This window comes from Cygnus olor, chromosome 11 (genome assembly GCF_009769625.2).
Source record: "Cygnus olor isolate bCygOlo1 chromosome 11, bCygOlo1.pri.v2, whole genome shotgun sequence".
Taxonomy (NCBI): Eukaryota; Metazoa; Chordata; class Aves; order Anseriformes; family Anatidae; genus Cygnus; species Cygnus olor.
The window spans coordinates 15,581,299-15,606,335 of NC_049179.1; the positions used below are offsets into that span (position 1 = coordinate 15,581,299).

At 46.3% G+C, this 25,037-nt stretch overlaps 1 protein-coding gene and 1 long non-coding RNA gene across 4 annotated transcripts; one reads left to right on the forward strand and one right to left on the reverse strand.

Moving 5' to 3' along the window:
- Nucleotides 1-8,389, forward strand: LOC121076032. Its single transcript, XR_005823306.1, has 2 exons — nt 1-179; nt 2,477-8,389. It is a non-coding gene; the product is annotated as an uncharacterized LOC121076032 (long non-coding RNA).
- On the reverse strand, nt 5,231-24,497 carry FAM174B (family with sequence similarity 174 member B). Of its 3 annotated transcripts, none has more exons than XM_040569977.1 (3): nt 24,102-24,497; nt 15,736-15,867; nt 5,231-6,646 (listed from the first exon to the last, which is right to left on the reverse strand). In XM_040569977.1, the coding sequence occupies exons 1-3, from the start codon at nt 24,404-24,406 to the stop codon at nt 6,592-6,594; spliced, it is 492 nt and encodes a 163-aa protein (XP_040425911.1). In that variant the 5' UTR covers nt 24,407-24,497; the 3' UTR covers nt 5,231-6,591. The 3 variants fall into 3 exon arrangements, with proteins under 3 accessions (XP_040425911.1, XP_040425912.1, XP_040425913.1); XM_040569978.1 differs by having other exon boundaries at nt 5,231-5,966; nt 24,102-24,496; XM_040569979.1 differs by having other exon boundaries at nt 5,231-9,042; nt 24,102-24,493.
- Nucleotides 24,498-25,037: the final 540 nt, after the last annotated feature.

Genomic DNA, 25,037 nt, shown 5'->3' on the forward strand with positions numbered 1-25,037 from the left:
GGCAGCTGGCAGGCATTGGGTTGATGCTGCTCAGAAAATTATAAAGGGCACAAGTGCAGTAATCACTGCAGATGGTACAAGGTGGTTGGGAATTTTTTTTAGTAGCAAAGAGCTTGTGGGGCTCAGAGAAACTCAGCACTCACAGCGAGGATGGATCTCTAGGGGCTTCCTAGGGACAGGTAAGGTAAAAAAGAGCTTACAGTTGTTTTTTTCTAAGTACCTGGATAGCGGGGAATGTCTGAAAGATTCAGCTTTGGTATGGCAATGGGTGAGTGGTTTGTGCCTTCCAATGTCAGCAGAGTGGGATGTGAGAGGGCAACAGGAGCTCTGTGCCTGGTCTTTGGGCTTGAATCTGCTGTTAGGGGCATCAGTGCTCCTTTTGAACTCCCTAAGTTTGAAATACTTGGGTATTGTGTGGCTGAGCGTAGCAATGGCAATTTGGGGAGTGAGCACAGGGTGTGTTGAGCCAGAATTTATATGGCTGTAGGCATGCACTATGTTGAAGTGGGCCTTATTGCAAGCAAAGCAGGGAATTGATATATCTTGAGCGTTGTGCTCTGTATTTGACATCTAACGTGGTTTTTTTGAGCTGTCTTGTGTGCATGTGGGCATTCATTCTCACAAAAGGCTCTTGCCTGTTTGCTTTCTCGCTAATGAGATATTCTCACTCATTTCTTTGTTACGCCAGCTCTAATTTCAAACTCTTTGACATGAGCAACCATTTTTCTATGAAAGGCTGAGATCATGTGGCAGGATTATAAATTTACTCCTGAAATGTCCCATTAATAAATGATAAAGTGTTTATAAATATGCAAAATAGATTATTAGTCAATTCTACAAAATCTTGGCTACAGGAGCATAAAAGTGTGCCCTGCAGCTTGTATATCTATTATAAAAAAGAAAGAAACTATAAAGAAATTCAGGCTTCCTTTTTAACTTCTAAGCAGTGAGTGCTGAATAATTTACTTCTGATAGCGATTATGTTAAAAGCAAATCATTTGTTTCCTTGAACAGTAGCAAACAATGTGCTGTAAATATGTGATTTTAAACATATTACATATACACAGAGGGACAAAGCAAGTTGTACATTTGAACAGCTCATTAAATAGCAGCTCTTCAGCACAAGCCTCGCCCGGTCCATAGGTACCCTGAATGGTGCTATCATTTTATTTAAGCTTAGCAGGCTTCGGAAATGCTAATCCTGCATAAATAGACCTGACTTTTAACTACAGGAGCTCAGGCTGGAGGGTTGGTTTAAGTCTGTTTTTGATTTTGCTCATTATCAAGACAAAGGGTAATCCAGGAGCATGTGTGGGTGACACCTCTGTGCAACGCAGGCCAGAAACATGGAGGGCACAGACCGGGATGAGTCCGGGCCTCTTGGGCACCTCTGGGCCTCTTGGTTTAGCACAGCCTCTGCACCCAGTGCCTGCCAGCTCTGTACCCAAATCCTGTGGCAGTTTGGGGCTGGGATATTAAATGGCTGGCCTATGTCATGGGTTGGATGTTTGCTGTCTCCTGTTGCACAGGCTGGGCCTGCAGCTTTTGTTGGCTGCTGGGTTTGTGCCCTTGGGCCAGCCCTGGGCCTTACATGGTCCTGAGGGCCTCAGAAGCTTTCCTGTTGAGCCCCAGCCTTGTCAGTTGGTTGTTGCAGCTGTATTTTGACTCCTTACTCCAAAAGAACCAGCCTGGTCTCTCTTTTGCTGTTGCTTTATCCAGCAGGGCCTTGCTAGCCTGGTCTGATCCCCTCCTCCCCTGAAAAAAATCTATCAGATCAAGAATTGAAAATGGGAAATTGCTGAAGTAGCCTTTTTCCTATGTACCTGAGAAACTACTTAACACCCCTGGGATCTGCACCTTAGCAGTCCTTAAGCAAGGAAAGGGATGGAGCTGGGTGATTTCAGACGCTGTCCAGAAGGCACTGCTGAGACAACTGCTGACAACCAAACAGAAATGAAGTGGGGAAATGTCAAATGTTCTTGACCTGAGCTAAACCTTTATGAATTGAGGGCAGGAGAAGAGAAAAGTGTCTGTAAAGAGCTTCTTTTCAGCTAAATATATTTGTACCAGGGCAGAGGTAGTCTGGAAACTGATGGCAGCAGGGGAGGGGAGCAGCTTGAGGGTGAAGGCTTTAGAAGTGATGCCTCAAGGAACTGAGGACGATTTGAAGCATTTTATTTATCTCAGCTTATCAGCAGCACTGTGATTATTCTGGGCTGGCATCAGGGCTGATGAGGAACAGCTACATCAACCCCAGGCCCCCTCGTATCTCTTCTAACAGACTCAGGGCAGCAAAAATACACATTACCTGGTGAGAAACACAGCCCTGAAATTCCCAGCTGAAGACGTAATGTGAGCAGGGCCAGGGAGTCTGGAGGAGAGAGTCCCACTTCTGCCCTCTTATAGCCCACAGCGAGTTGCTCTCCCATCTGTATGTAAATGGAAATGCTGCCCCAGTTGTTTTACTGGTTTTCAGATGTGGTGGAGGAGTCCCCAGAGATGCTCTGTGCTGCCTAATGCAGGTCAGAGAAGACGGACGGACTGGCTCATTTGGCTTCTGGAATTTATAAAGGAGGAAATGGTGCTGAGCAGGTACCTGCTGAACTGTTGCTAGGCCAGAATAACAATATGTACCTTGCGCTGAATTATTTAGGAAGAGCCGGTGTAAGAAACCCAGAGGAGTCAGGATGAGCTTTAAGTAGATGATATGCATTACCCTTCATATAACAGCTTTAAAATGAATCGTACTGGCTGGACTGTTGCAGCAGGTTATCTAATCTTTATCCCTCCTCATCTTTCAAATCCACAGTCCCCCTTCTGCAGGCTGCAGAGCTCAAACCCCGGCCAGGGAAACCTTGTTCTTGCTTCACATGCACACCCACGGGTCCCCTCCATCACGGGGAAGGATGGAGTAAGTGGAAGTGAATACTCAGGGCAGCCTTTGAAGGCTGAGAGCTGTTCCAGACTAGAGGTTAAGCATGCTGGTAGAAGCTGGGGAGCAAAGGCTCCTGCTCCAGGGCTGGGAGACTGGGTGTTTGCTTTGTGAGCTGCCCATGCACCACCTCCAGCACCCTTGCCCAAGCCCCAGGACCTGCCTTCTCACAGCCAAAGCACATTTACCCCAGGGTTGGCTGGAGGGTCTCTGCATCAAAGGCTGTGGGCACCCAGCAAGCAGGGGAACAGGTGAACACTATGGCTTATGTGAAAGGAGCAGGAGGGGAGCGAAAAGCCTCAAAACCAACTTTATGCCTCATAAGACATCAAGAAATACATCTGGATTTTTAAGGCTGTTTGCTTTTTAGCTATAAAAGCAATGGTCACTCCTTCCATACTGTTTTCTTAATTGGAAGAGTTGTTTTTCATGAGATGGAAGTGCTTCTTTGAATTAAACTCAGCTCATTGAACATGCCCTGAGCAAACAGTCACTAGAAAAGCAACCCAAGTGGGAACTTGGTTGGTTGAGCTCAGAGGAGCGAATGTCTGCTGGAAACCAGAGCTAGTTTCTGGTCTCTTAGAAATTGGTAATTACCAGCTGATAGGGAGATGAACTGTCTTCAGCGATGTTTTTGTGCAGCCTAGTTACAGACTACTTGGTCTTAAGCAATTAGAGCTATTCCTGTTTCCTTCTCTAATAGAGCTCATTGTCAGGCATAATTCAGCTCATCTCAGAGCTAAGCTAATGCCTCTTTGATAGCACTTGCCAAACATCACTGACAATTTTGTAGTTATCGGTATCAAGGCATCCAAAGATCACTGTCACTAACAGACACGAGAGAGGCAACCCCTCCCTTTTCCAGAGTTAAAGTGTGTATTTGACAGATTTGTTCAGTTAACCTCACACTGCTCTTACTAGCAACCCCTGTCTGTGCAGCAACAGCTTGTATGAAGGTGGCAACAGCCATGTACGTGAGAGGGAAGGTCATGTTATACCCTGGCCCATGCAGACTCTTGTAGAAATCAAAGAAATAACTCTGCAATATGATCCATTTAAAAAAAAAGTATCTGAGGACTTGTCTGAGATAATCTTTTTTGTGCAAGGACTTAAGTTATAGCTCCCGGTTTCTCCTGCCTCAGAATTCAGAGGGGGTTAAAATCAGTCCTCCTTCTCTTCCCAGAGCCCCAGCTGCAATCGTCTTCATCAAGCTCCAGCTTTTCAGCTCTTATCTAATAAATTATACCAGAATTTTGGTCATTTGCTCATCTTCCACTTGAGCTCTCATCAGAAAGGCAAGCACACACAGACTGCAGCTGCTGCTTTTCAGTCTGTGGTATCTTCACTGCTGCAGCCTCCTAAGGAAGGGCTCTGGTCCTATCCAGCCACAGCTGGGTTAGGTTGGTGCTATCTTGGTGGGTCTTGAACCTCCTACAAAGACCAGCTTTGCACAACAGCTGGCTGAGGCCCAATTGCATTTTGAGATATTCGATTTAGCTTTGCTTTGGCAGGACGTAACTGAAAAGGCACTGGCTGGACAGCAGCTGCCCTTTGTCTGCTGAAAAAACGCTGCCTTACTCTGACCCGTCAAACGAGACACGAAGACACCACGGCAGGAGCAATCACGTGGAACAGGGGAGAGGAGAGAGGCAGAGCTGACTGATGCAAGGGGCACTGGATCAGTCTGTCCTTCCTCATGTCACACAAAAATAGGGCAGGAGAAAAATGGTCTTCAGAGGACTTGGGCATAGTGCTATGAGTGTAACAACCCCCCCGTGCCTCACTTTGCCCTAATCGTTCCCTAGCTCTTCAGCTTACCATGCCCTAAGAGCCCCAAGGCAGGACTGTTTCAGAGCCTGGGAGCTTGGGCACATGATGGAGCTGGAGGAACTCTGCTCACCGCTGCCCTGCGGTCTGGCCACCCCGGGGAAGGGACACTCGGTTCGCTCTGCCTGGCTCGTGGTCTGGGACAGCAGGGCTGCAGTTTGTGGGCTCGACGGTACTTAATGTGGCTGTAACTGGCCGTACAGATAGGCTTCCTAGTGCAGAGGTTTTGTCTTTTGAATTTGTGTGTCAGCGTAGCTTATTGATGGGAACTTTGCAGGACTGAACACAGTTCTCTTCCATGCTGCCAAAACCAGTTTCTCTTGTCATGGCCTGGTTCGGGCTCACTGGACAAAGGGACTCTCAGCTCTTTGCAATGAGGCATCATGCAAGGCACTCTTAAAATCACCAAACTCCATCAAACAGCAAGCCCTTTCCCGTTCCCTCTCTACAAGCAACACACAGCACAAGGAGGGCTTTCAAGAACATGTTTAATGATGGCAGTTTCTACTGAAACATGAGATGTCCATTCAAACTTGTCCGACCATTTTTTCTTAAAAAAAAAAGGAGAAAAAAAAAAAGCTTTGGTCACAATGACAAATTATCCTATACATATTTTAAAACAAAGTTCAAGCAATTACACAAACAAAACACATGGTCCTGATAACTCCTCACACAAAACCTGCAGCAGCAGAAACTCATCTAACAAAAGAAATAAAACCTTAACAACTATAACATGCCACCCTGCAGAGATTATACCATGTACAGTGATTTAGAGGGAACAGTTTGGAACAAAACATTCAAATGCATTAGCTCTTGTGTGTTCATTAGACTTCCACAAGTCATTTTGGGCTTATGATAAGCATTGACCTGTATACAAGTTAGTGTGCTGAACAAGTGCTTGCAGTCATCTCTATACCATCAAGGGGGGGAAAAAAAAGCACAAAGCTACATGTGCACTTCTGCCTTAATTCTGCAGGCAAGCACGGCACGCTAACTTCTGGCTTCTCAAATGTAACCTCCACTGCCAGGGCTGTTGGAGTAAAGAAGCTGCGATTCTGCGCAGGGCTTTTCTCCACAGCACAGCATGCACAAAGAGGAAAGCTTCTAATTTGCTTGCTCTGTTTGCCTCTGCTACTAGTCAGTGGATTTTGTAAGCAGCGAGCGAGCTGCAGGCGGACATCTATAATAACGGTTCTCTTTTCATTTTCTGTAACAAAAAAAATGCCTTTAAAAATGCACTTGAACAAAGAAAGCTTGGCTAAGCAACACAAAATAGCAGCAAATACTAAGACATTACAATCACAATCAGATTAAATCTGCAGTGTAAAATACACAAACGTTAAGGTAAAACATTCATGTAGTGGTTAATGGCTATTTCTTCTCTGAACTCCTAGACCTACCTGAACAAAACAGTCCAAATTATTAAAATTATGTTTTAAACTAATTCCTACCATTAAAAAAATATTCATTATATATACTATTAGACGAGTCACATCAAGTGCTCTTAAAATCTTAACTAAATATAACTATAGAATATTTAACTAGACACTTTAAATCACATACAGCAACTTTTGTAGAGGTAAACATTGCCTCACATTTGCAACAGCAATTGAGTATCAAACAAAGCATTCAGGTTATGTTCATGACCATGAGCAACTGGTGAGGTTTTACTTCCACCAGGCAGCTGCTGCTTCCTCCCAAGCACTCGATAGCTTATGGCACAGGGGTTGGGACCCCCGAGGAGCCAGTTGGGCAGCTCCATCCTCCAACAGCTTACGTACTTGATCCCCATCCACCAGTGAGACTCGGCCACGTTACAGAATCAGGGATTTTCAGCCACAAGCAAGCAGAGCAGATGTTCTTTGCCCGTGTAACTCAGCAGGTAACCTGAAGTTGGTGGAAAATCTCATTTTAAGAACTGGCTTACCCTTGGAAAGAAGTACCCTTCTATGCATCTTTACCTCTCAGTTCTCTCCTACATAACTTGGTCTTGCCTCTCCTGCAAAGAGGCTTTATTCCCTCTCCCCCCACCTCTTCTGGAATGCCTGGTGCTCAGCTGAATGCCTTTGGCAGAAGCGTGGGCATGAACATGTTGCTGTGGTGTCTGCTCAGGCAGCACAGCCACCTCACTCCATCACCTGCAAATGCAAACAGGAGCTTCTAACCCAGCCTCCCTCTCAGCATTGCCACTTCTTTGACTTCAAAAGGACTGTCTTCAGATCAGTTCCTGATCTTCAAAGTACTTCGGTCCTGAAGGAATGCAGTATTTCCTACAGAATCATCCAGCCTAAATCTGAAACCTGTTTTACCAAGGTGGGGAAAAGATCCCCAGCTTTCATCTCAACCTGCAGCATCGTTCAACCTACTGGTCCCTGCAACTTCTACCAGCCAGGAGACAACCTGCTCGGCCCCAACATCAGTTCTTCCACTCTCACTGTAATAGTTGACATGTTAAATATTGCTTAGAAACAGTAATGTGGAATGACTCAAATTCATTCCATGAATGAAAATAACAAAGCATTTTTACATTGTCTTGATGACTAACATTAACACAACAGTCTGCTGTGGGATTTTTCCATCCTGGCTGAGAGAGCTGTTTGCAAAGCCTTTGCTGAGTCACAGTTAGGGAAAGCAAGTGACGTTTTGGGAGCTGCTCTGAGGAAAGCACAAGGTTGCTGGGAAAAAAAAAAATTCCCTTCACCTCCTTTTACTGACTGCAGGGCCCAAGGGAACCGTGCAGAACTAGCGTAGGTTGTGGTATCATGACGAAGCAGTTTAGTGTTCTCAGCAATACTCAGATTGCAAAAAGGGGAAAAAAAAAAAAAAGGCGACTCACTGCAGTCTCCCTGAAGGGTTGTAACTGTAGGAGGTCAAGCAAACAGTGGGACAATCCTAAAACAGTTAGAAAATGCACAGCCCCGACAAAAAGCTTCAGCCAGCTTCAAACCCAAAGTAAAAAGGTGTTAAGGGGTGCAGCAAACGGAGAGTAAACATGCCAAAGAGGAGTCTGAGCTGCATCTGTGGTTACTTTAAAGGAAAACCGCAAAGTAAAGAAACTAAACCAGTTAGGTCTGCCCTTTCTAATGACAGCCTGAAAAGTATACATGCTTGCGGTTTCCTAAACCCAATCCATCCAGATGCAGCTATCTAATTCTCGTAATGCCATCCCACAGCTCTGACCTCTGCAGCATGAAGCATAGCAGGGAGTAATGGTTAAAAATGCATCCTTGAGTTTAATGGGATTTGTCAAGCAGGTGGTAGGGGAAAACTTCCAGTTTGATACAGATTAAGATCACTTACACAAAGCTTCCATGAAGACTAAGTAGTGTTCTTTCTGCAATCTAATCATTTCACACAAGGACTTACTTTGCTTAGAAAAAAAGTAATATAGATGATGGGTAGACAAGTTACGGTAAGCACAGGACACAGAGCAGTACAAAACGCCTTTAGTCCCTGTGGAAGGGCAGAAAATTACAAAAATATATCTTCTTTAATCCAAGACTGTTGTGGTTTAGGGCATGCCTGATTCTTCCTATTTCCATGTGGTCTCATTTATTGGAGTTGGTCTGGTCAGAGCTCCTTGGGACAATGAGAATGTCATTATGAAAGCTTAGTGCAATAGGTTTTTTTTGTTTTTTTAAAAAAATCAGTAGCAAGTCAAGAAAATGTTCTGCATAAGTCAACCTTTCACCCCCTTCCCCCAAAAATCCTACACTAAACATAGTGTGGTATTTCACCATGGCTTACTTACATTTTTATCACCTCAAGCCATAAGACACTTCTGTAAGGCCCAGAAAAAAAATATATCCTTCCTAATTTTTAAACACATGACCTGTTTTACAGCGACCAAAGTTTAACAGTGACTGAAGTACTGAACTGGGGTTTTAGAACATAAGTCCTTGGGGCAGCTTGATTCAATCTTCCTTTTCTTTCTTCTGCAAAATTTATTTAGACCATAATGAGCTGCAAGTCAGTACACGGGGCTGCACCTTGTCATGCCTTAGTGACACAGCAGTCCTCTTAAGCAAGAGACAGATGAGTTTGCAAGGAGGAACTCCAGTCATTCCAACATAGTAGCTGAGAAACCAGGAAACCAAATGGCAATGTTTTGGTCAGAAGATCCATAGCCTGCTGTATGAACAGCACCTCGAGGAGGTGAGGCTTGGTTTGGTTTTAACGCTGCAGAGATGAAAGCCTCCCCTTTCACAGTTATGGCTTCAGCAGGTCCCTCGAGAGCAGAATGACATCTGGCAGGGCACCAGTGCTCCACACAACTGCTCTACCTGGAAAGCAGGAAGAATTAGTACGGTTGCAGAAGACTGGCAATTAAATAGCTGACAGACAGAGATGAGAACTGATGTGCACAGTGGGGAAAAAAAAACAAAGTCACAAAGGCAGTGTTATTTGCTCCGATTGCTATCAGTTCCCTCCAGCAGTTGATTTCCATGGTGACACTGGACACAGAGATGAGGTTATTGCTATGCCAGGAGAAGCTAGACCAAGCAAAGAAAAAAGTAGTTAAATCAGACAAAGCCCAGATGCTGAGAGGTCCTGTGGCCAGCCACTGTACAGACTAGAGAAGGGAGTGTGCACACAGGAGGGGGGCACTGCAGGGACATCGCATCTCAGGTCCCACAACAATTCAGCCCCTTACTAACCAAGGCATGTGGACTGTCTTCCTTGCAATGGCTTCTCTTCCTGACACACTATTGCTTTGATTGCTTCAGAGTTTAAAAAAAAAAAAGTCTTAATAGGAACTTCTTATACACTTGTGAATGTGGCAAACATCCTTGCGTCGGACCGCACTGCCTGTGTATAGTCCGAACTAGCCACCAGGACGTGGTGTGCTCTGTAACAACCGGTATGGCAGAATGAAGAAAGAAACTGCCCTTCAAAAAACGACACAAACTACTTTTTGACCACGTCTTTTCTCCCCTGCTGCAGATCCCTGGGAAATCATAAACAGCAACACCAAAGCTTTGGCAATTTGCTGTATTTATAGCGAGCGGCTGACTGAGTTAGTGATTTGCACCCCCTTCAGATGAGGATAAATGATACCCCTCCATTTATACACAACCTGTCACTGCTGGCGGCTGGGAGAAAAAAAAATTAAGCTGCTACAAACCCCAGCGCAATTCACCTAGCATCATCCAGAAAGGCCTGCGGCTTCCACTTGCCAAAAATCCATTACAGCTGCTCCCTCGGGAGTATACACCTTGCTTTAACAAGCAGACAATGCCCTGCTCCATTCAGAGCTGCACATGCAGTTAGGAGCTGGAAAGCACATATTCAAAGAGAAGACGCCAATATTGTAACTCGTATTTCACAGAGTCTCCCAAAAGACTCCTGCACATCAAAGGCTGAGCCCTGCAACTGTGATGAAGATGTAGTCACAGGGTTCAGTGCTATCGGTGCCTGAAAAGGAGGGAATCCAAAATGCATTGCACCAGCCCTTAGATGTGGTACTACTTTACTCTACAACGTTCTGCAAGCTCTCAAAAGCCCTTTATTCCAATGATGGCTGAGTAAATGCTATTGTCCTCTTCCCTCTGCCTGCCACCACTCCTTCCCCATAAATCTCTTGGCTTTTAAGAGATCTTTGGAAGATACATTCCTAAAATGCTTCTGTGTTTTGCTGGTGGTGCTGCTGCTGGAAGGCAACATGACAATCCATATGGAAAACAAGCTGAGGAATTTCACTTAGCTGACAGGAAGGACAGAGGCCTCAATCCGCCCCAAGAAAAACTTGTGGCTTTCTTTCAGTTCTTATTTAGGAGTCTGACATCTGGGTTGGGAAAATTCCAGCTCTGGTATTTAAATTCCGAGCTCTTCCTCAACTCACGTGGCGCAGCTCACCCTGGACTCAATGCTCTGCAGGGACAGTTGTGAAATTGGCCCAACGAGTGTAGTGAGAGCAGAATGCACTGCCCCAACCAGCCGTGCTTCAGCAGGGACAAGAGACACCGGGAGCCCAGATAACTGAAGTGCTTTCAAAGCCTCTCATGTACAAGGCACCACAGAATTTATTCAGGGCTTGTTTTTCATTTTCTATTGAAGCTGACAAGAAATCCCCCAATGAGCTACAGTAGAGTTAATAAGCTTAATAACCTAACAATTGTAGTCACCTTTTCAGAAACTGCTTATTTCTGCAACTGTTTTAATTTCTTTTTCTCGTATTATGTGGACTCTGCTTATATTGTGATGGGGGATGGATGCTAGCACCAGTTTGCTGGGGGTGTTTGCCTTCCCTTCACTTCCTGAGTACCATGCGGTGCCAGCTATCTGATCAATCACTGGTTTAGCACCAGCAGGTAGCAGACCATGAAACCTGTGCAACCTTCTTTCAGGAAGGTGAGGGAAAAGTGCTAAAGTAGAAAACGGGAGAGGGGAGTTTTAAAATCAAGATCTATTGGTGGGATGACAGAGAGCACACTTGGAGGATGGGATTTAGCTTTCCATCTAACTCATTTTTCAAGATGCACAGCAAGTGTAATCCCATCATAAAACATGAAAAAATACCTGACAGCTGGAGAGTGGTGGCTAGTTCACATTGTCCAAAATCAATCAGACAGGGATATTGTCCAAAATCAGTCGGACAGGGATACCTTTTGTCCTTCAGCACAGACTGAATTGGTGATCAAGAAACAAACAATCCGTATTCAATTTGCTTTCTTAGTATAGCTCTATAATAACTTTAGAATAATTCCTCAACTTTTTATCCTAATGCCTCTTCCGAAACCAGAGCAAATACATAGAAAACCAACCTCCATATTGAGAAACTATTCCCATGAAGCTTTTCAAGGAGGTGTTAATATCAAAGCGATTTGGCACCTTTGCTCTGTGACAATCTCTGATTTACACTTTCAGCCTCTTGTCACACAGAAATTGTGCTCTCGGGATTAGAAAAGCCATTGACAGAACCGTTTCCCTGCGACTGCAGTGAGATTGCAAAAGGGGCATCTAACCCGGCACACGCGAGCTCCTCTGTTCGTCAGAGACAGGCAGAGGGTGTCTTTTGCATCCCCAGAAAGGACTGTGTTTGGTTAAGATCTTGAAGTGACTCGTTAGCCAGCTTTATGGAGGGAAATGGTTATTCCTCGTTGCTCCACAAACCGAGGGGGGTGGGATCTAGTGGGAGCCCAAAACCTTAAAGTCTCCCGAATTAAATGTGACAACCTCCATCCAGCAGCCCACTTTACGCTGCCTGCTGTTCTCTGATGCCTCACGTAAGGCTGGAAACAAATACATGCAAGGAAACAAAATTAACTGCACGAGAACAATTGGAGAGGTATATGTGCGGCTTCTCCCCTGGTGCTGCTAGACGCCAACTGCCTTTTAATTAGTGCTGTTTGCATCGTGTGGGGGAGATGGCACAGAATCTTAATTACTCCCCCAAACACAAATGCTAGCATCAGTGCAGACCTTTCAACAAGGCGAGGGACCCCAGAAAAACCAGCCCGGCGTCCACCCACGTAATCCTCAGCAAAGACTGGTGCTACAAACTCAAAGACTCTCTCCGAGCTGTGTATCAGTCAGAGCACTGTGCTAATACTGGGGTAACATACTTAGTATTTGTACAGAAGGCACCTAATGGCATGGTACTCTGAGGTCAGCTCTTCAGATTGCCAGCTCTTTCAGATATATTATTTTTCTTGCCCTGCTGGTGGCAATCCTGTGGATCTGAAAGCACGTAGCTGTCTTACAGCCCACGTGAGTAACACTTCAGCTGAATAATGCTCGTAGTGTCACAGCCAATGCGGCCCTACTGCATCGGGTTTTGGCAAATTCATTCCCCTTCCACTGAACTCTCAAGTTTTCTCAGAAGTGTGTATTTCAAAAATACTTTTGGTGCTTTCTTAGTGGAAAGCACTGTGCAAAGACAATTGCAAGTCTCAGCTTTCTGGAGAATGGATGATTTTTCCCACAGTTTCACAGCCTTAAATCAACAATGAACAGCTCAAAAAGACTACAGCTAATTTCATATGATATTCTGGAGCCAGGGAGACTGAAAATTATAGGTCTCAGTCTACAGAAAGTTGGCTTCTGCCGTAGGTATGACAGCACGTATGCTACAGGATTGAATGAAGCGGACTCCAGCCAATAGGCTTATCTCTCACTACCAGTGTGTCACAAAGAAATAATTAAAAAAAAATCAGAATGACAACTCTTGGTCAGCCACGGCACTGCACCAGTGGATCCTTACCTTAGCACAGGGCTGCACGAGGTCTGGCCTCTCTGAAAGCAACCCCAGTAACAGTACAGTCACCGAAGCACTGTATATGAAGCGGCACCTTGCCAAAATCCCCATGCCAAGGGTTAGTAACACAGACAGGGGCCAGAAGTCTGTCGTACCACAGACGAAGTGAGCACTGCTGCTAGGAGGCTGATCGAATAAACCCAAACAGCTGCTGACACTGACTGCTGGCAGGGAGGCACCTTCATCTGAATACAAAACTGAACACACACAAAAAAAACACCACGGTATTTTCTAGCCTGTGGGTACCTTCCAGGAGGCACTTGTCACTCCTCTGTCCCCTTCACAACTGCTTCCAGGTTGCTGCAGCTCATTACACGCCGCTTTAGTTTAGCTAACAAGCTGAAACAGCAGTATCATCCTATTCCTTATGCATCAGCCCTAGTGACACCTCTGCAAGCTCACCTGATGCATCTGCGTTTTTTTTCTTTGAGATAATAGAGAGGAAGCAGTTTTCCTGATGCAGCAATTAGCAAAGGCTCCCTTAAAACTGTAGGCTCTTGCTGAACATCCAAAACAACCCTATCACTCTAGTCGTGTGGCTGCCTGCACGCATTTACAACTCGTATTAACAACAGAGAAATAAAGATACCTCTCCTTACGCTGTCTTGCTGGAATCTGCCTCCAGCTGCAAAAAACAAAGGAAGCCTTAGGTGGCACAGGGTAGCTATTTTTCTTCGAGGGGGTGAGGGGATCCCACTTTCTACTATGTCTTCTGTTAATTCACCAACATACTGAGGGCACATGTGAGATGCTTGCTTCCCATCTCAACACAAGTGCCTACGAAGAACCTCTTGACTGGTTTACTGGGGATGTCAGTGGTCAAACTCAGCAATTCAAATTTGCAGAGAAGAGCCTTTACTGGTGACAGGAGCCGTTTAGTGATGCACCCTCTGAGAGGCACAGAGGGAGCAGGTAGCTTGGTACCTTTTACGGCAAACATATCCTCAAAGAAGCTTTCCCATGCTCAGTTCTGCAAAGGGGATGTCTGTAAAATAATATTCCCCTCTACACTGAGGTAGCTCTGTTTGAGCTAAAAACTCTACGCCTATTACAGCAAGGACTTCAGAAAACGTGGAATTTAATAGCTGTCGTACGGTGGTGGAAAGGAGGAACTCCCACAGATGAAGAGAGGACAGGCTGGCTAAAAATCAAACCCCCCTATTGTTTCTGAACAGAGCATCACACGAGGTGAAGAGCCATTTGTACAGCTAAGGAACCCACGAAGACTGAATAGCTTTTTGGGAGAGCATCAGTACAGCACGTGCTCCAGGGGAGCAGGCAGATAATATGACTTCAGCTCTCATGAGTCAGACGGTTTCCAGCAAGCTCTCCTTTGTTCATCCACTATTTTACTATTGGATATCTTATCCCGAAGCAGTGCCATGACTGATAGCCTTCTGTTCTCTGTCTTTGGAAATCCCTCTGATCTCGCTACCAGAAGTTCATAGAGAAAGTACTGAGTTATTTCCACTTAGCTAAGAGAAAGAGGGGCTGGAGAAACAGGCTGGTAAAGTAGGTCATGGTGAGACAGATCTATTCAGGTTTAACGAAGCCCAGGCCCAACAAGCTGCCTTGAAATGGCACAACCTGAAATTATTAGTGTAAATACAGGACAGCTACAGAGAACGGCAACAGGTAGGCAAGGACTGACAGGCGCCTTCTAATTCAGGAATTAATTATCTACACATAATGGCACAACTCACACCCTTCTTTGTTTCACAGCTTCCAACTATTTTTTATAGAAATAATGCAGTTATTTTGAAGATGACCAGCAGAGCATGTGCCAGTATGTGTTTTAGATGCTGGCATGTAAGGGTTTAGAACACATTATGTCGTTCCCCCCTTCCAAAGTTGAGATGGGCAACATGAGTAAAGCCTGTAAACTCTCCAGTTAGGACTTGTCAAGATCTGCATTTTTATAATTAGAAGAGCTTATTTCAGCCAAAGAGAGACAGATTTTTAGAGTAGGCCATATTTGGATGAGAATGCAACTCGAGTGCTGTAGATGGTTTGATGCAAATAAAAGTAAGAGGTGCAGATACCCTCGTGCCATAAATCAACGTGCAGCATCTCCATGTGCTGAATGGTTGCTATAAATCTCCGGCCCAGAATAGGCACCCAAAAGTTTGGGTTGTCACACCACTTCTGTCTTAAAAGAGCAAACACATTTAGTGAAAGTTCGTTACTAAGAGATAACAGCTAATATTAGCGAGGGCCTATAATCCTTTCTTTGTTACAGAACACGACAGCACATCCAAACCCAGAGGTCAGTGCAGATTTACCACTACTTCCCTCTCCAGCTCACTGCAATGGCAGCACCTGGCAAAGCAGCCCCTGACACAGAGTTCTCTGTCTAGAGCATGTGTAGGCACTGAGGAATGATTGCCAACAACTGCCTAAGAGGGGAAGTTCAGTCTGTTAAACCCTGTTAGCTATCTGGGGCACGTGTATCCTATTGTGCTGCTCTGCAAAGCAAAGAAGAGGGCACGGTGAGCCTAGGGGGAGTGATATGGTTATTATAAGAGCAGGAGAGTACAGAGCAGATGTGTGCTGAGAAACCAGGCACAGGAGCTGTAAAGGAGAGTGATGAGGCTTGGGCAAAGTGAAAGGGAGACACTGACTGCCTCGTCTCTGTCAAGTAGGCCCAGCAGAGAAGAAAGCTGTCTTTCCTAATAAGAGCTCAGTGAGCAAGCCTAACTGGACAGGCTCGCAGCAGTACCTGTATTTCACATCAAAGACTGTTGAGTCTTCGTCCTCATCGTCTTCTTCGTTCAGAGGAGCCATTTCTACCCGCTCAGCTGGAGTGGTGATAATGTCATACTTCCTGGTCTTCTTAATCCTCTTGCCAGACCTGAAACACAAAGACGGGGAGGGAAGGATCATGTTTATACTGTATTCCTTAAAGAAGCTAAAGCTGTCCCCTACAGACGCGACCCACTGACAACGAATCACTGGCCTGTTTAAGACCTCCCCAGACACGAAGGCTGTGGAACCAGCCTGCGTCCCCTCCCGCTGCCTTTCCAGGGCCCCAATTTGTGCCTGTCAGCGTACAGAACAGTTTCTTGTCAAGTGCAATCCAGATCAACGTCAGTCTTTTAGCTGCTGACAATTCAGAGATCCTTTGGCATCCAGGGCCAGCACAGAGCAGCAGCCCACTGCGTCCTCCTGCTGCCATGCTCAGGAAGCGAGAGACGGGCTTAATCAGCAGCCAATGGTTTAGTGAGCACGTTTAAATGAGAATGCTCAGGTTAAACCCTACTGAGATGAGGGAATGTTCTAGGCAGGATTATAAGGAGCAAAGTGGTGGTGATATTTGGGTACAGACAGCCTGCTCTTTTCCTTTCTTGGTATCAAGCCAAGCTCAAGGCTCCCACAGCAAAAACCTTTAGCCTTGTCTGAGAAGTTTCGTGCTCAGTGCTGTGCAAGCGCTATGAAAAATAATCAGCTATGATCTGAAGCTAACTGTACCTATCACCTCGCCTCCTGTACACAACAGCCTTGCGTTCCTTTGGAAATGGAGATACTCAAGTGGCTGCATGTCTCAGGGTTTTGTGAGATCTATTTTCTAATACTTACTTTAAATTAACAAACACTCGGTGCGTGCCTTTTCCACTAATTCTCCGCCTCTGACTTGAATTGTGCAAGTCCTTTCTACTTCCCCTCCTCCTTTAATGCATATTAGGTGGGTCACACTGCTTACGCAGGAATCCAGTTTCATGATTATACATTAAAGAAGGTGTTGATGTGTACAGCTAGCCTTTGGGGAGGAAAGAGGATGTTTTTGGTTCACAAGCTGCAGAATTCCCCTTTAACCTTTCATAAAACAGAACTGGCAACTGCCAAGCATGGAAAGGGAGCTGTTGCAGGTACAAGCAAGCAACCCCTAATTTCTGGTAATCACAGCTACCGCTCAGAGCAGACAGCACGTCATGAGTGCACTTTCACTGTCAAAAAGTCTTGCCCTGGCACGTCACGCGAGGCGCGTTGGATTCAGCACTGCCACTTTTGCACCAAGAACAGATGCGTTGTAACGAGTTAGCAGCAAGACCCAAGATGTAGGAATTACAAAGAGACTGGAACTCAAGACCTGTGTTTGCACCTGGTCCTACATCCACCAGAGCTGACCACAATGTCCTCTTCTGGGCTTATGGTAAAGGAGGTTTAAATCTGTGAATGCCAAGAGCTCTGATATGAGTCTCACTGCCTCTGATTTTGGCTGCCAGTCCAAGGCTGAACAAACTGGTCCCAGCCCTTCAGAAGGAGCAGTTTGCATTTTCTCCCTGTTCTGAAGATGATAGTTACTTTAAAAGCATGAAGACAGACGTCCCCTGTCACCTAATCTTTACAACAATCTGTGCTGCTGTATCACATAGAGCACAGGGTGGTTTGTGCCATTACTGCTGTTGTTGAAACAAGCAATTTTATATCCAATACAGCAGGACTCTTAACCTAAACACTTGAAAATCCTTTTGAAAACACTTGTCTATATTATTCTGCTTCTCAGCCAAGACCTAGCAGCAAAATGATGCAAGAAGGTCTCCATCTTACAAGTAATGCGTTGCTTTTACAAGAAACATTTACTCATGCTGCGAAGCATAAACATACGCTAAAACCAACCGGTGTCTACCTGTCAGAACAAACAAAGCACAGTTCTAGCGTTTTGCCTTGTATCTATGGTCTGCAGTGGGTTTCCATAGGTTCCCCTATTTAAGAGCCTACCTGCATCAGGCCGAGAGACATCCTCCCTCATTCCCTTCATTAATAAAAACAACTTTATTCTACAGAGTTCGTCTTACAACCTTTATACTGCAGTGTTTGAGGCGATTACTGCAGAATTGCTATCTTTAGAAATGGCAAGCTAGAGCCCTTCAGCCTCCAGCAATTAATTAGTCTATTTGGGCTACATTTTAAAGAGGACCTGGAGCAGAACTCGCTGCACAGTGATCTATTAATCCCCCACAGCCCTCACTTAACCGTAGCACTCACTTAGAAAAGGCAAGGAGCTTGTTTGGCTGTTTTTTGGCTAAGCTGCTACAATCGCTTCCTTGTGATAGGCAGGGCAAAAGGGTTTTTCCTTGCCTTTTCTTCCTCCATTAGCTCTACACCATTTTACCTAGCTAATTTATCATTAATCTGCACTTTTTAGAGGTCAGTTTTCTCTCACTTGCTCACTCAAACAACTCCCCTAGGCTTCATAAATACTCGAATCATTACCCAAGCTTACTTTAAAGGAAGGCCTCGGGAGCCTCCCCGTCCGCGCGCAAAATAAGCCTGCCTGCCACGAACCCGTCGCGCGTTAAAGCTGCCGACCCTCCGCAGGAGCCCTTTAATCATCGGCGACGGCAAGGCAAGAGGACCAGCACTTCGTCCAGCGGCTGGGAGCAGACGGTGGCTTTATTTGCAGCAGACAGCAGAGTCGGCAGAGCGCAGGAACCCTGGCATACAAATGGCTGGTGAACCGCCAGACCTCTCGGGCAGGAGCAGGCCGCGTTAGGCCTCGCGGGTATCGCGAGGATCTACGTCCCAGCCACGTCTGTTTGGTGGGGTCAGGTTTTTTTAGGCAAACAAGAAGTGCTGGAAGCCGTGGTCAGAGGATGCCCCTTGCATAATGACCAGCTGAAACGCCCTGACTGATTTAGCTTGGGTAGGAACGACAGTGGGTGTTGCAGCACGAAAGCTGTCTTCCACTTAAAAACGGGGGGAGAAGTTAGCTGTAGCCAGCAATGTCAGCCTTTTACCTCAGGTAAGATACTGCTCCCACCAAGACCAACAGACCGCAGACTTACTGAGCACAAAGCTTAACGGGGAGGGAATGACAGGTAACTGGTCGGACTCGAGGCGGGGGCCTGCTTCCAGGTGTCCCCGAGCCGTTGTCCTTGTGCATTCGCACTCCCCCTAGGCCTGACCGCCTCCGGCACTGCGCACCATGCCAGCATCTGCCCTGTAAGAGCTGTATTCCCTCTCTGTGCAGCGAGGGGAAGGCTGGCAGGCAAGGATGGGCTGGGGCAGAACGCTGACTTTGTGCCTCTATTTTGTCTTGGGGCTGTTTTGGTCAAGCACCAGTCACATGCAGACCTCCAGCCTCCTTTCCGAGGCATCATGTGCTAGGGTAAGCGCCCAAGCCAATTCACTAGTTCGTTGTGTTATTTACGCCTCTGGTCTATTTTAGTCGACGACCCCAATTTTCAAAGATAATGCTTTTCTTGACACAGAGAGAGGTCTCTGTGCTCTTCATCTGGCCTTATGCTTCCTGTCAACAGCTGCAGAGGTACGGGACTGTTCCTGGGGGAAACACAGCTATCCCTTCTTATAAGATGTTTATTGGAAGTCCAATTAAGCCAGCTCCAACCCTCCTCCTAGAATTGCAGCAATGTTGTATTGGGAATGGAATTGGGGACAGTTTATTTGCTGTGAATGGGCTCCCTTAGCAGTTTAAAAAAAAATATATATATATATATATGTATGGAAATACAAACCTGGGGAAACTTCAGGCTTATTACTGGCTGATGAATGAGATCGGTGGTATTTCATTACTTTGATCTGTCTGGGTACCTCTGCTCTCTGGGTGGTGCTGCACTTATTGAAGTTAAACCACGAAGGTAAGTCCTCACATGCCTTCAGGATACACGTTTTTGCTGTAGCAAACTGAAGACAATTTTTTCTAGCAAAGTCCTTGAGATGGAATATACGTGGCCCCAAAAGCAGAGGAACCCACTTGCTTAACTGCATGGCCCATAAGAGGAATCAGCTGCTGGGAATAACTTCAGGAACATCTAAATGAGATATTGTTGTGGTTTGATGAAGCACCGATGCCTGAAAGTGCTTAAAATACAGTCACTCCCATCAGCTGGTCAGTGCTCGTGTCCGTGTGCACTTGCAAACACTACAGTACAGCCTGCTGAGATATGCTCGAGAACTAGCCTTGTTTTACAGGACGGAGCTACAGAAACTGTATGATCCACCTAAACTCTTTAAGCCAGTGAATCCTCGAACAAGAAACAGAACTCATTCTGTTGCAACTGCACACATCAGAGCTGTGAAGAGCCCAAGAGAGTGTTAAGTAGAACCCCCTCTTCCTTCCTTCTGCCAATTTGCTGTCACACTTAGATCAAGTCTTGCCAGAGACAGGACCCCTGACACCCAGGACAAGTGTCCCATTTGTCATTCTTCTCCCTGTGGCCCTCACTAAACTCCACGCAGCTTAAACAAAGCTTTCAGTGTGGGGTCACAAGTCTGTGTTTGGGGTTTTCCTTTTTCCTCCATTTACAGTCATTTTAATGGTGTAGATTTCTTTCCTGTCCCTGACAGAGGTCTCTTCCTTGCTGGAGTACTCTAACTGGTTATAATACAATTAGTTTTATATCAGTCAAACTCGTTGGGGTTAAGCCTTGGACAGCCCAGAGCAATTGCCCAGCTTTTAGAACAATGGGTCTTGTATCCTACGATCATATGCCTGAACCTCTCTCCTCAATCTCCGTAATTTATACCAGTTTTCCAATTACTGGAAAACCAAGCTCAAAGTGGTATGTGCGGAAGGAATCCAAATGAAACAAGGAGCCATGTAACAAAGCAGCGAGTAACAAAACGTACAGGTAGCTTTTCTCTAAAATTACAGGTAAGTAGCACCCATTTCAAACACGGGTTTTGTTCATTCAAGGGCAGGTCAAGACACATAGCAAACACTATCACAGACAGTTTTCTGCAATAAAGCTTTGGGTTGCTTTCAGCTGGCACATTTGAGCAGACCTAACTTCTCCAGTTTCCCAGAAGGCATATGGTCGACAGCACATATAGCCACATCTGAAAAATTATGTTTTCTGGGAGCTGATCCCAAGAATTGTATTACAATGAAATGAACTGAGCTGCACCATGATAGAAAAATATGGCAGAATATGGGGTTGGAAAGCCAAGAATCAAAAACACACATCAAAGAGTCCGATTTAACCACAGGAACTACTCATAAGCTGTTTCAATAAACTGTGTTTCTTGGTAATGCAACTTACTCAACTCTATTTGACTGAGGATAACATGAAATTTGGTCTGTTGTTGAAAGCGTTTTGGTTGGAGAGCATGCAGTACCAAGGGATATAGGAAGAATGTCCTGAACTGATTTTGCAAGAAAAAAAGTAACGTATAATTACTGTAGCTAATCAGGCCTTGCCACATACAGACAAGTAGCTGGCCTTTCTGGTCCCTCGTAGCCACAGACAGAAAGGAAATTCAGATCATTTTGGGTAATACCACATTCTGAGTCACAGGACCATCGGCTGGATTCAGGGCATAACGCTCCCAAATGGAGCAACCAGGAATCCCTGAAACATTGTCTTACCAACAGAGCTGGAAAGCTAGAGAAATAAACCTGTCCCTGCGCTAACAACAACAAAAAGTAAGTAATATACACATATAAATATATAAAAATGAAATGTATAAAAAGCAAATCCAATACCAGTGACAAATATCTGGCCACTCAATAGTTCATTTCATCTCTACAATCCATATCTAAAAGGATAATTCACTTCCAGCAATCAAAAGCAATTTCACAGTGAAGGTTTCATCAAAGATTGGATTCTAGCATAATCTCTTTAATAGGAATCCATGACACTTCAAAAAAAAAAAAAAAAGAAAAAAAGCAATGTTTTTCACTAAATATGAACAAAGCTCTGATTCTGATGGAGAAAAGCTTTACATGTACCGAGGGTAAATCCTTTATCTCTTCTGCAACAGAATCTCCTCCAATCTGTTTTGTCAGCTACAAGTGTGACATGGTACAAACATACCTGTTGGTATTTTTGTCTCATTTCCCAATTGGGATAATTGTTTACAAACAAATGCTCTGACAGATAAAGAAATGTTCTCTGAAGCCGAAAGCTTCATTTCTTGCAGGTTGTACTAAAGATATAGGAGAGATCTCAGAGGGATTTTTTTTAACGTATCTAAAATGCTGCATTAATTCTGACTAGTTGTATAACAACAACTTTGGCATAGGATAATTCATCTATCATTCCCAAGGTGACTTTAACATGGACCTATTTTTGCTGATTAGGGTATATGAAAGGTCTTTAAAGGCTATCAGTTTGCATTCTTTGGCTAGAAATAATCAGGTTTATGCCAGGTCCTTGATACAAGGTCTTGCTTTACATCCAGAAGAAACTGAGGCAGAGGGTATAGTCTCCAAGATCAGAAAGAACTGGGGCTAGAAACTTATGCCTTTCTTTCTGCACTTACCTATAGACTTGCTAATTCTAATGTTTGTCTGTGACAACTGGATGAGTCTGGAAAGTGGTTGATACCGATTAAAATAATTCTCTTCAATATTTTACTTGCTACTCCTGAACCGCCTCGCTTTAATGAGCAAATTTACTTGCATAGTCTTTTGCCAGCTACTGAAATACATAAAAGGAATTTAGTTAAATGTCAATTTCTTTAGAAAAAATATCCGTTCTCATCATTTCAGTCTCTAAGTCTGCATTTTATAATACTACTGTTATGAACACTGCCATTCCTAACACGGAATTAATTCAGGAACAGAAGAAGCAGAGAATTCAGCTGCAGCCACCAGGTAAATACAAAGGAGGTGCTGGAAAACAGAACAAGGAAGAATTTGCAAACTCCACTTGTTCAACCACTTCTGTCACCTGCAACGTGGCGCACACCTCCTCCCAGCCCTGCTTCCTGGAGAGCGAGCTGCTCCAGCTTTCCAGGCTCCTTCCTGCTGCCCATACCTAGAAGTCAGATCGCTGTTAACTTCTGAAAGTGTGTAATCTTCCACGGCAAAGTTAGGCACAAACAGGCAACAACTTTGTTTGTAAACTGCAAAACGGGAACAGCTTTTAGCACAGCATGGGGACTCTCACCACTACCCTGAGATAAATAATAATTAACACTAACAGTGCCAAATGGAGCTTTAATATACGTTTTTCTTCTGCTTCAGCAACAAGCCAACAGGAAGACTGTTTTTTTGAAGTAATTGAGTTTAATTTGTTCATGTTCCTCGCAGCGGGAGGTGTTCCACAAGTTTCAAGGGCTGCCAGCATAACTCAGGCGCACACCAGCACCAACCCACTTGAGCAGCGCGGCTGAACTGGACTGCTCTGGTTACGCCACGCTAAGAGGACAAGATACGAGCACCAAGCAGATGCAAAGCTCTGCCAAGCTTCCTGCTGCTCACCCGCACTTCTCTCAGCTCTGCGAGCTGCTCGAATTTTCTCCCCTTTTGCAATGGGAGTGGGAGCTGGCCTCCATCAGCGACCTAACCAAAGACCAACGAGTTTGGTTACAGAGCGCTGAGCATCATTCCTGTCAAAGCGCTTTTATCTTCTGAATCATATACTTTTGGTTATGTTGGTCCTCCACAAACCAAGTCTATCTGCTTAAGCTTAACTTAAAGGGAAAAAAAAGGCTGTCTTCTATACCCAGCATGGGTTCAAGACCAGCAACACCTGCATTACCCCATCTGTGTGCACAAGATGCAGTAGTTGAGGCTGGAAGCCACCCTCCAGGTCACCTTGTGCCACCCCTGCCCAAGCAGGGTCACCACGACCACCTCCAGGGACGGGGACTCCGCAGCCTCCCTGGTCGCTCCTCCAGCGAGCGACCACTTTCACAACCGGGGAAAATGTTTCCTTACGTTCGGGTGGAATTTCCTGTGTTTATGCTTGCGCTCGGTCTGTGTCCTGTCCGATCTGCAGGCACCGCTGGGATGAGCCTGGTTATTTCTCCTCTGTTCCAGGTATCTAAATGCTAAAAAAACCCAACCTCTGCTTGTTCAGGCTACACAACTCCAGCACTTGGGCTCTCCTCCTGCCATCCCTCACCCACCGTGGGGGCCCTAGCCTGAAAAACCCTCATTCCTGCCACAGTATTTCGTTTATTCTACAGCAGAGTGGTGGAAATCGCTGGGAAATTCATAACTTTGAGGACCGGGGAGGCATTTTGAGGACCGCAGCTCCTCGGAAGATGCGTAAGCCTCATCTTTTAGCTAAGACCAGCCTTTAGCGAGCTTCTTAATCACCGAGCAGCCCCGCAAAAAACCTGGGGGTGGGCAGCGGGAGCCCAGGGGCCCCGGGAGGCACCTGCCGGCCCTACCTGAAGACGCGGAGCAGGAGGCAGGCGATGAGGGCGGCGGTGAGGCCGCAGGCCCCGATGACGGCGGCTTTCAGCGCCGAGAGGTCTCGGAGCAGCGCGGGCACGGGGCTGAGCAGGGCCCCGCTGTGGTTACCGGCGGCAACGGGGGGGGGCTCGGCGGGCACACGGCTGCCGTTCACCGGCCCTGCCGCTTCTGCTGCTGCTGCTGCTGGAGGCTCCTGGCTGCCTCGGGAGGCCGGAGGCAGGAGCAGGAGGAGGAGAGGGAGGGAGGCCGAGAGCAGCAGCGGCAGCCCCGGGGAGCGCATCCCGCCCGGCTCCGACCGCCACAGCGCCGAGCCCCGGAAGGTTTCGGCAGCCCCGGCCCCGGTCCCGGCCCTGCCTCCCCGAGAGGCGCCGCCTCCAGTGCGGGGAGGCGCCGGGTCCTGCCCGGCCTCCCCCGGCCTCAGGTGGCCGCAGCCTCCCGTTGCCGGCCTGCCCCGGCTGCCCGTGTCCCCGGCTGCCTCTGTTCCCCACATCCTCCCCCGGCTGCCCGTGTCCCCCCCCAAACCCACGTGAGGAGCCCGCACACGTTGTGTCCCCCCACCCCAACCGCAGGGGGTCCTGTGCAGGAGGAGGGGGTCCAAAGCACCCCCTGCCCAAGTGTGTGCGGTTGGAGGCAGCTGTAGGTGGGGAACCCCTGCTTTCAGGGTTTGGGGTGGCTGTAGGAGGGGCTCTGACCCCTTTGGTGGTGCTGGGTTGGGCTGTGGGGCCCGTGGGCATCCAGCGGTGCTCTGGGCAGAATGGTCAGCCCCGCAGTAGCCCACTTGCCTCGCTTTTCAGTCACCACAGTTGTGGGTGAACACACCATTTTTTCCCCAGTATCGCCTTCCTAAGCTGCCCTAAATTGACAGCTCTCTTTCATGCTCCAAACTGAACAAGTCGCAAGCAAGGACTCAT

Coding starts and splice junctions, on each gene's coding strand:
- FAM174B (XM_040569977.1), bottom strand. CDS start 24,406: ATGCGCTCCCCGGGGCTGCCGCTGCTGCTCTCGGCCTCCCTCCCTCTC. Junction 15,868..24,101: donor CTCCTGCTCCGCGTCTTCAG/GTAGGGCCGGCA, acceptor TTTGTGTTTCAG/GTCTGGCAAGAGGATTAAGA. Junction 6,647..15,735: donor GTCTTTGATGTGAAATACAG/GTACTGCTGCGA, acceptor CACCAACTTCAG/GTTACCTGCTGAGTTACACG.